At 35.9% G+C, this 11,721-nt stretch overlaps 1 protein-coding gene across 2 annotated transcripts in view; it reads right to left on the reverse strand.

The window, feature by feature from the left end:
• The window catches only part of MTMR1 (myotubularin related protein 1), a 37,188-nt gene extending 26,938 nt beyond the window's left edge, over positions 1–10,250 (reverse strand). The window contains exons 1-8 of one of the 2 annotated variants that reach the window (XM_010085889.1): positions 10,152–10,250; positions 5,269–5,319; positions 3,858–3,933; positions 2,941–3,035; positions 2,616–2,723; positions 2,103–2,204; positions 1,312–1,395; positions 555–704 (exon numbers count right to left, since the gene is read on the reverse strand). In XM_010085889.1, the coding sequence (XP_010084191.1) occupies positions 555–704; positions 1,312–1,395; positions 2,103–2,204; positions 2,616–2,723; positions 2,941–3,035; positions 3,858–3,903 (585 nt within the window). In that variant the 5' untranslated portion in view covers positions 3,904–3,933; positions 5,269–5,319; positions 10,152–10,250. The remainder of the gene's footprint in view (positions 1–554; positions 705–1,311; positions 1,396–2,102; positions 2,205–2,615; positions 2,724–2,940; positions 3,036–3,857; positions 3,934–5,268; positions 5,320–10,151) is intronic. The other variant, XM_010085890.1, reaches the window with a different exon arrangement.
• Positions 10,251–11,721: the final 1,471 nt, after the last annotated feature.

The following is an 11,721-nucleotide window of genomic DNA, read 5'->3' on the forward strand; positions in this document are numbered from 1 at the left end:
TAAACATGCTAGCTTTTATTTCTAATGAGATGCTGCATCTTACCAGTTAGGAAAAAAAAGAGCAGAGGAGGAAGAAAAACTGCTTCCATGTGGAAGTCTATGGACCTGTACACTACCCCACCAAGCAGATCTACAGCACGAGAACTGCCACCATCTAAAATATTTAAAGGGGTTCTTATGCTACCTGCAAAACTTGTCTATTGTCAAGAAAACTGCTATGGCTGTAAAACATTCCACACCAAATCAGAACACATACTAATGTGTGAATTAGCATCAGATACCATTGTGGCTCTAAACAAAAATTTACTACAGGGCACAATAACCAAGCAATTAGACTCACGTGTGAATTGCTCTCTTCAGTTCTAAACCCATGAAGCCTAATTCTTCTTTGCCCACCCACCCCCTCCCTAACTCCCCTTCAGGAAGGAAGCCAGCCCACTGTTACTAAAAAAAAAAATAATTAAAAAAAAAAAAAGCCTAAAAGAACACTGATAATTTCCTATAAGCTACCAATTTGTAGAGCACATCTATCTCCTTGCAAAAGTTTCACTTACTGGAACTCTGCCTTTCGCTCTAAACGCTGCCACTTTTGAGAGGTCATCATCCTTCACACTGGTTGGCACAACAAGAATAGCAGGATATGTATCACAAAGCTCATAGGTGCTGTTAATTTTAGATATTTTCCAGCTCTCATTGGGCAAGCCCTGTATGAAAGGCAAAACATGTATGTATTTTTCAGGTTAGAGTTTTGCATACCTGAGTTTGGGGCGATTAAAATTTTTTATATGCTATGTACTTAAAAAAAAAAAATCCTTTAAATACGCTATAAACTTTAGGTCTTCATATAAACCAAATATATATATTATCATATAACCATTTGAACAGACTGCACACTCAGGTGAAAAGTGATCATATAGTGAAATAAAAACACTTTTGCAACTAGGAAACTGTTGATTTACAATGACAAACTACAGTTACTCTTCTATCTAATGATACTTATTCAAATCCAAATTTTTATAAAGCCCATATTTTCTAGAAACCATACTTGGAAAATGTAGATTTAAGAATACACCTTAAGATAGGCCAATTTGCTCAAGTACTCAGCATCTGTTATCTCCACCAAATTTAGCAGACACTCAGCACTCTTAAAGTCAGGCCACTTGCATTTATTATCTAAACATGAGATCCAGATAGTTTCTGTATGTAGCTAGAACTGAAAAGTCAGAGTTTTCTTTAATATTTTTTCTGGTTTAAATGGCTCTGGGGAAGATGGAAGCAGAAAAAAATAATACACCAATTTATATAACTTACCTGCCTCTTATACTCTGCCATTGGATCATATACTTTCCAGCCATTAACAGCAAACTTTTCTTTATAGCTGAATGCAAAAAGAGGCTAAAGAAAACAAAGCAAAGGCATACATTACTGTATGATGGGCTGTATGCACAATAAGCTCCAAAACAGTAAATCTTATACTATTTCAAATGTAACACTTCTAAAACTTTTTAACAGCAGACATAAAACCTCCAGTCAAGACCAGACAACACTGTGCTAGAAAGAAAATTAGAGTTTCCTCCTTCAAGTACATGCTATGCAATTAAGAAAATCAAGATAGGAAACAGTCAGAGAGAGTTGGAATTACTTGCCTGGGATCGTACACCACATCGATGGCAAAGCCAGGGTGAGAAAATTGGTCTCCTACCTCCCAATCAGTTCCTTACCCATACAAGCAAATAACATAGCATTCTGCAGTTAACTATGACTAATTGTACCTATTTCTTGTTTTAGGCAGAACTTTTAGACTGAATTATCTACTGCAGAAAATAAGAGTCAATACATGCATATTTTTAAGCGGCAACATTATGCAAATCTAGATCTCGAGTGTTATGTACAAATTCACTAACTTCACCAATAGTGGGACATAGCATAACATTTTACAGATTAATGCAAAAAGGAAACAGGGTCAGAGTAGCTTGCCTGCTCTGTTACAAATTTTATGAATCAACATTTCAATGTTTGTTATACAGCCCTTGTATTCCCCCGTCTACACTTTCCAAAAAGAGGCGAGCCAGTGACAGCCTTCTCTACATCTTAAGACTTACCAGCCCATTTGAAACAGGAAACGCACGAGTTACAAGGTTTTCAAAAATCTCCAATCTGTTCTGCTCTTCCTGTTTATAAGCCAGCCGCAAATTTCTCATATCCTGTCAAAAAACAAGTTACACTATTTTACTCTATGAGAAATTAAAAATAAAAAACAGTTACAAGAAATGTGATTGAAGGAAGGCATATATGTAGCACTAAGTCACTGACATCATCTAACCCACATTAGAACAGAGTTCTGCAAGTGTTTGTATCAGATGACTAGGATCATCACTGGAGTTGCTACGTAACATAAAAATAGCCATTTTTCCTTTGAATTCACTGTTGGGACAAAAGGCAGAAGTGCTTAAGACTGCAACTATCATAAGAGGAATTGAAATATATTATCTAAATGAAGGTTCAAATACAGGGAACCGATCAAACAGACAAACAGCACATATGCATGCAGATTCCTTTTAAAGAAAAAGGAAATGAACACACTTTAATATGGATAAATCTCTACCATGCCATACCTTGCAAACTATTTCTATACCACATGAGTTGTCTCCATGGCTCTGTACTCCAATTTTTTCAACTCTACTTATGACACCAAGGGGAACATCAACAACAAAAGGTGGATCCTGAAATTTGTACATAAAACAAATGAATTTTGTTACATTAGGAGGAACGCAAACTAATACTATTAATGTATGTTTCATTAGAGTCAACTATAATTCCTGTTTAATAGGCTGCTGTGGAACATCATATTTCGCTTACACCAAATTTGTCATTTTCTGAAATCTACTTCAACAACAAATCCTACTTGAAACAATACGCAGATAAATAGTGAAGTCTTACCCTCTCAACACTTTTGATATACATTCTGAAGTCCGTCACTGTTAGTGTACCACTGACTGCTCCCATAAATGGACAGATATACATAACATCTTTAGCTGGAAAACAGACCAATTAAAGCTTTGTTTTACTATTACAGACATTCATTCCATAAAAATCTATTTCCATTTTAAAATAGCAAGATTTTTACAGTTCCATAAGATTTTGATGCTTGACCTCTATAGGAAAGCCTACTCTTCAGATGCTGTCAGGACTGAAAGAGCTGTCTTTATCTCAACAATGAAAACAATCAAACTCCTCAGTCCCACCACTGCTCAGCTATGGAGCAACCAGGGCTGAGCCCAGCTAGCATGCGCTGCAGTAAGGGCAGGCAGGTAGCAAGCTGCCCTGCTGGTGTTCTCAGGTGCAGGTGGCTCTGGTCCCTGCCCTGAGGTGCAAAGCATCCATGCTCACCTCAGAAAGAGCAACTACTGATGGGTATGCAACTGACCGGCAAGTAATTCAGTTATATGCCCATATCTTCATTTTCACTGTTATTTGAGGAGCTAGTGGCAGAGCTTGTCACCACAGGCCAAAGTGAAATAAATCTCATTAAGAACTGGAAACTAAGTTTTCCATAATGTCATCTTCTTTGCTATCATAACTTTTAAGTTTTTGAATCTATGAAGTATCCTTGGCATCCCCAAGCAGAAATACAATCTGTACACCTACATGGAACAAACTAACCCATGAAAAAAAAAATTTATCTATATGGAGCAAGTCACCCTCTGGAACTGATTTCTCCTTCCTATATCTGGATTTAAGAGACAAAGAAAAGAAATCCACATCAAATCAGCTAATCTAAAGTGGCATTAAATTAAAATAACAAAAGTCAAGAGGAAATAATATTCTGTTTTTAAATAAATAAACCAGTGACTTACCAATAACTTTGATTGATTCTCCAGGAAAAAGTGGCGCCTCTTCCATCTGTGCTAGTTTGTTTCCATCCCGCAGTGCCTGGCAGAAATCCAAAACCATGAGTAAATCTCACCTTCCATCTGTACTACATTGATACATCTTGATGCAAAGTGCTTTTACTACCAGATTACCGGAACACAAGAAATGTATCTTTTTTTACAAGGCACAACTGTATTAAGCAGTACCAGAGTAAAAAAGAACCACCGACAAAACTCAATATTATAAATATTACACAGACATACATGTTAGTAACATATTAGTAATAAAGCATTTATGCAACAATTAGTTCACATGCTAGCTACATATAGCATACAGCCCAAATTTGTGATTAAGAATTTGTTAGTCTTTTGCTAAATACAGGGATTATTTGGGGTATTTTACCTACTTGAGAACATTTTAAAGCTTGTATTTTTTTTTTTCTGTTCTTAGTGTTTTTTTATTTAATGTTTGAGCATTTTCATCTGAGAGAATTATATGCCAGAAGCTTTATTCATTTAACAATTTAACTTTGTATTTTCGATAGCAAGAGTCAGAAACAGCCCACGATGCTCTATTCAATCAATACCCTACTGAGAGTGCCACAGGTTATGGAAGAGGACCACTATAAGAATTTTGGATCCAGAAGGTCAGATTAAGAACAAAGTAATAATGAAATATAGAAGAACAATTAGCAATTTTAAAATAAGGTCTAGTTCCATAAATTTTCATTTAGGTAAATGGCTTCATTCCTGAATGATACAAGATTGATCCTTTGGGTCCTTCGCTGGCAGCTAAGATTTACAATGTACTAAAGATTTTAATTAAGAATAAAAGAGTTTGCTGGACTTTTAAGGACCATGTGGGAAAGGGATCTGTCTCAGGTCAACATGATGAGATATTAATGTTTCAATTTTTTACATCCTGAAGTGAGAATAAACATAATGGGGTATGTTACAGTAAACAAATAACTCTTCCCTTATATTACAACTCTGATCCGCATACAAATAATTGGTATGATCTGTCTGCCTCCAAACTAACTCAAGCCCTCATTAATAATTAGTTTCTAAAGATATTTAAATTGATCTCTGGTTTTAGATTTCCTTGGAAACTAACATCATTTTATATTTAGCACCCAATTACAGAGGAAGATGTGTATAGTATTAGCCAATACTTATAAGGACAGATGTGCTCTGTCAGGGGCTTAAGTGCAGCATACATTGTAGGCTACATGACATTACATGAAAACCCTACCTAGCACATAACTGGTTAACACACTAAATGTTTTCTACGGATTCTCTTACATGAGAAATATAAGATTTCTATGTACTGTACACGTACTAATAGATAGTACCTTGCTACACAGTTAATGAATGAAAGATGAGTAAAACTTGCCACCTGATCAGGTTCTGCTTCAGAATGATAGCCATTGTGTCCATCCTGAATCTCCTGCATTGCATGAGGCAGCAGTAGGGCAAGAGAGAAGTCACAGGAAAAAACATGCAGACAACAGGTAAAAGGACAGAATCTTCTTTTTGTTTCCCTTCTTTTTTTTTTCATCTTTCCTTAAAAAGACAGCATATACTTTAACTCCTGTTCAGCCGTTCAAGATCTTCCACTCCTGGCACAAACTGCTTCACACAGAAAGGAACCCAAGCCATTAGCACTATCCTTGTAATGTTATCTGGTGCAACAGAAAATGAAAAATTCACTTCCTTTTTCAGAAAAGAGTCAATTCTGGTAGATAAGAACATAAAAGTATGTACTGTCTTTTTAAGACAAACAACCTTATAATGAAGGAAATGAATTCAAAGTATGCTGCATGCTTATCAACAGAAGAAACTGAGTACAGCTTGCAATGGTAGCATTAGGGGAAAACTCATGCAATCTTTCAAGGAAAAAATAGGTCAAGGTCAAATAGAAGTATCTAAACAATGTAAAAAACACTTTTCTGGGTAAAACATGTTTTAATTGAAATTTCAGTTTTATAGTGTCACATATTTTTCCAGCAACTTCTGTGTTGTTGCTGGAAACCTAGTCAGTAACTTTCCAGAACCTAAAATTACTCCTCATAGCAAAATAAGCAAACAATTCACATTTTTAGATTAATCTATTTTTGCATCACATTGGCAGCAAATCCTAAATCTTAATTAAATCTCTTTAATAAAAATAAAGTCCCTATGAACTCCAGAGAGAAGCACAGATGTCATGGGGTCATATGAAGTGATTGTTTTAATACGTTCAGTCGAAATTGTTCTTGTCTTCTTTCTACATTAACTGGAGCAAAGTGGTGTTCATGACAGTCTATTATCACCAGATCACAGGCAAAGAATTTCTCACTTGAGAGACTGTAAAACCAGCTTCAGTCTAAACTTACAAATGTTTGCTAAAGTCAATTTTTCTTTTTACGGTATTTCTACAGAATCTTCAAAAAAGAAAAACTTAGAAGGACTTCAGACCTCTTCAGATAATTTGGACTCTACAAGAGTTTTAAAAGTTATAATTAATTAAAAAACCCTTTCAAATTATAAAGGACTCCTAACATTTACATATTGGTGCAAAGCTGTTAAATAGAAATTACTTAAACTTCAGACCATAAAAATGATGTTTCTGAAATTAAAGTAAAGTAGATATTATGATCTCTGCAAGAAAACTAGAAGGACAACCAGCAAACACACCAAAAGATCTTAAATAAATGAAAGAGAGAGAAGCACAGCAGATCATTCAAAGATCAAAGCCTTTACAAAGAACTATGAAAAACTGAACAAAAACAACCAATTCTTGTTACTCAATTCAGACTAATTATTTCAAGAGCTATCTGTTTGGAAAAAAAGATGAACTTGTGGATTTGTGTGCTTGGACTAAACACATCATTTTCAAATATGTAAACAACAGATGAGAAAAAGAAATCATTCAGACTTCATCTCTTGGTTTGAGACTGAACAAGAGGTCTTTGTTTGAATAGAAGTGGTAGACACATTTCATGAACAATGTCAGAACACTATCCAGATCATTTCTCACTCGATAAATGTTACTAAGAGAGAGGGACAAGAAAACAAGGCATGCCCTTCTTATATTTCCAATGAACAATGGGCAAGACCTATTCTCAAAATTATCATTAAAATGATGCAGGTCATTGCACTAGTGTCTAACTTCAAACTTAACTTTCAATCCTACTACAGGGTGGTAACAATTAAGGTAAAACATGTACAAAGGCAAGCATGAATTGGAATTTTATTTAAATAGGACAGACAAAGATGTAACGCTTTTACCATTAATATTCTTTAGCAGAGATAACACGTTAGAGCTGCTAATACAGTACTCTGTACTCCGAAGCATGTAAGCCTCAGTTGCAAGCATCCATTTTGTCAAAATTAATGTAATAAAACTGAAGTTAGTATTGCACATTCAGAACATAATTTAAAAATACTGCTCTCTTACACAATGACTTTTATTGCTCACAAAAACATTGTAATGTATATAAAGCATTTCTATGGCAAAGAAGCTGTTGCACTGCATAGCAAAATGGTCTGACTGGTTCATAAAAACCATGAACGAAGTAAAGAAGAACGCTTGACACACCAAGATCTCACACAGCACAAAAGACAAACAGGTAGGAGGCCGTTTCACTGCTAGCCAAAGGTAATCTTACCCGTATAACAGGCCTCCTGTACACCTGTTAGTTAAAATATAAAATGTTATCCAACAAAACACACAGATTTGATTTGTCAAAGATATTATAATTTACTTCATCAGATTTTCAGAAGAACTCCACTTCCAAACATTTTAATTATAGCCAGATTTTGAAAGAACAGAACAAAACTATGCAGATCTAGTAGCTCTCATCTGCAGAATTGTTTTGCCCTAAAAACAATCTAGCCACTTCATTTTAGTGATGAAACAAATGCCAAGCTCTTTTGAAACATTCATTCCTAATCACCCTTTTATCCAGTTACAATGTGCTATTGTGAAAAGAGAAGAAAGAGCCTGGTAATCCTTCTAGGTGGAAGACAATAAGCCTGCAATAACAGCCATGAAGTATAACCACCTATCTTTTAGATTCAAATGGCAAAACAAGGATAGCAACAACTCTTCTCAACTTATTCCTGAAGGTATCTATGTTCAGCTACTATAATCTAAGCAATTTTCACTTATATGAACCTCTCATTCAAGCACAGGCTCCAGACAGAGTATGTCAGGGAAGAAATACACAGCAGAGTTCAAACTCGGAGTGAGATCATTCAGCAAGAGCTTGCTTCAATTTTGATGATTTCATCTGCAGCCCGTGTGCTCTCATTTGATCCCCTCCTCCCCTAAATTACATTGTAGTAAGGTGAGTTGCACAGAGTAACAAAAGTAACACCATTAGATACAGGAATTTATATATTTGCCTGTTTTTGCAAACATGTTGTTTTGAAATATCAAAAAAGGGATGAAAGGACAAATAAAGCAGAGAGTTCCTGGTAAGTCCAGCAGAAAGCAACAGAGCCACCTAACCCGCTCCAGAAGCAAACACACACACCTGGCCCCACCTGAAGCTTCTGAGCTGCTGTAAGATAGTCTCTAAATGCAGCAATTTGAGGTAACCAAAGGTAACAAAAACCAGAAAACTGATCAGCATGCATCAAAAGGGAACGATCTCTCAAAGGAAAACTGAATTATAAATGGGTGTTATCTTTTTACATGTGAATTCCATAGTAGTAATGAATAAACCCAGCCTGCCCCTGGCACTGACTAAGCAACTAATCATAGCCCTGAACCTCAGCAGAAGCTAAGTGCAAAGGAAACCCTCTCCTAAAGCAGAGACACCCCTTCACAAGATACCGGTCCTGAATGTAACTAAAAATATTCTAGGATAAAAAATTCCATTATGTTATACACAGCAATGGAATGATGCCAAATACAAATTATACACAAAAATTCTGAATACCATCAGGCTTAATTTTTTCTTTCATTTCTAAGAAATAGAGAATGAAGTAGAATTCTAATTAGGCCTTAAGAGACTTATTCCTGTTAAATAATATCAAAGACGAACTTGGTACAGAGAAACTACAGAGAACACAATGTGTTCTAACTCAGAGATAAACTGAACACCAAGCTTAGATTTTACTAAAATTGAGTCCTTGATCTACAGGGCAAATACAACATCGACAGCTGCAATGCAAGGTTTCCCATAATGTTTTATCCAAGATGCTAGCCTTGACCTGAAGTAAGCTTTTGCAATTCAGCTGCCATAGCATGGAAGAGCTATACTTTTTTATGAGTGTAAGCTGCTGACTTTGCCAATAGTGTGAAACTGTGAGGTGAGTTAAATAGACTACGGTCAAAAACATTTTGTGGATTCATCTTCAGGTTTGGGCTAAATCTGACCTGCTGTCACGGAGTCTAAAATATGCTGTTTCTGGACAACAAACTTTTTAAACAGAGCATATTAGACAATTTTAAATCTACTTAAAACAAACAAACAAAAAAGATAAAATCTTCACTTGGCCATTTTGCATGAAGACCATGAAACTGTTTCAAATCTAGGAAGGAGAAAGGATCTAGATAGCAGCAGCCTGGGTTTCTTAACGGGACTTGAAACACAGGTGACTTCTGGCAATTTGTAAGAGAAGGAAAACTGCACATGCTCCACTCCTGATAGTTCAGTTGGCTGCGTGCATATAGGAAACGGCAAAGAAGCACGGAAGAGCAGGAGTAAAAAAGCATAATGGAACCTACCAGGTAAACCATACTGTGCAATTGTTACCTTAGTGACAAAAACGTTGCTGGGAGGGAATGAAAAAGGTGATTTTGTTTGTTTGATGTTAAATTCTCTGTCTCTGGTGAAACCCCATGAAAAATGACAGTCATTTATGTTCTTTGCACAGTAACAAAGACATATGCATTTATTTTTTGTGAGATCTGGAGAGCTCAGTTCTGTACTCTGAATGACACACGCTAGAAACAATTTCAGCCCATAACTACTAATCTACTTTACCAATTTTTTTTATGTAGTAAAAGAAAAGATAACTCACTTTTGGCATTCTACTCAAAACATTTAATTTTCTTTTCACCTTTCTCTACTTTTTATTCTGTAGACTTCAATGCCACTATTCTAAATATGGAGAAAAACACAAAGCAGATTCAAAAGACTCCCACACATAATGAGATGTTTCTAGTTCTGAAACATTCAGCAATCACTTAAGTACTTACCACCTGATAATCAAGGTAGCAAGGACTTTCCTGATCATTCACTCCTTTTATCTTACACAAATCAACGCATTCCTCAAGTCACTTACCCTGAAGTCTCTGGACACACCTTCTGATGGGACAGACCCTGAAATTTGACTAGAAATGGTTGCAGCTATCAGCTGTTTACACCATTCCACATGGGATCCAGTCGGGCTACAAAAAATACAAAGTATTTCAAATTATTAAGCAGAAATTCAAAATGTATACAGAGAATAGCACAGCAAGTGAGCACATCAGAAAACAAGACCATAAACAATCACTAACATCATAAAAATTAGCTTGCTTGGTAGGCAGAATGCAGCTATTTTGCTGACCAAATTAAGGGAAAGAATTTTCCTAGATCTTATGAGAGATGTAGAGCTGTCAGTAGGTTAAAAGCGAGGTTAGGGTCCCAGGAACTTATAACAATGTTGGTTTCCTTACCCAGTGTATTTTTTTTTCATCATTCACACATTTTATTCTTAAAGCCATCCATAGAATTAATTTGGTCAAGTAATAGGAAATTCCTTACACTTTCCTTATTATTATTTCCTGATTATTCAGTAAATCTTCAAAATTAAATTACTCTGTGCTAATATTTAAAAATTTAAACTATGCTAGTGTTGTATTCTATATTAATCTTTAAAGGAGAAAATACATGTTTTCTAATGAGTAACTTCTATTCAGCCGTATTTTTTTCCTATTCATAAAATAATCTCTGAATAATCTTCAAGGCAGGCCTTTCCATGCCACAGCGAGGAATCCTGTGGTGTGGGGTGTTCATAAGAACCCTAAAGACAAAGCATTTGAAGAGCAGAACTGCACTGAAACCCAGATGATGCATTTTGAGAACAGGCGCCTGAATTAATGCTGCTTACAAATAACGTAGTATTGAAAGTGAGAAACAATTACACAGTTTGTTGCCAGCCCCTTCCAAGTGTGCTAGGTCTGCTTCAAAACACACCAGTATCTGATGGGAAACTGGGAATGCCAGAGAGAACTGTTCCCTGTGTGCCACGGCAGCCTCAGAGGATGCACTGGATAACTGCCATTTCTTCAAACAGTTTAGTTGGGCTTTTCTACAGATTTAATGCTTATTTGGAAGTCAAATACAGAAAGAAAGTTTTAATTCATTTTTTAAAATTCATTCATAAAGTAGCTTTGGATTCTGTGAGTATTCCGTGATGATGAAGTGAGTAACTACATATGCATTCCCAGCATCCAACAGCGGCACCACAACTTGGACATTAAAAGGGTGGGATAATGGCATAAAAGGACCAATTACTACTTGACTAGAGGTCTTTTCTTACATTAACTCTGCTAGGATATGTAGATATAAGGTGAAGATGCATGCAACAACTTCATATCTGAAACAAAAACTCTTTAAGAGCTTTTAGTAGCCTTCTCACCACCTGCAAAACTCTACATAGTACTAGATCACAAAATATTGTTCTGCAACTAAAATGTATCTATTATATTCCTGCTTGAATAATGAAGATACTCTCTCAGGTTAGCGGTGAACTTGAGTCAAGATTCACCTAGAGAAACTTTTCACCCAAGTTTTGCAAAAGAGAGCATGAGCTACAGTCTACAGTAATCCTTTACTGATCTCATTTACTTCTCCTTCCCTCACATGTC

The sequence above is a fragment of the Pterocles gutturalis genome, unplaced genomic scaffold (assembly GCF_000699245.1).
Source record: "Pterocles gutturalis isolate BGI_N339 unplaced genomic scaffold, ASM69924v1 scaffold29245, whole genome shotgun sequence".
Classification (NCBI taxonomy): Eukaryota; Metazoa; Chordata; class Aves; order Pterocliformes; family Pteroclidae; genus Pterocles; species Pterocles gutturalis.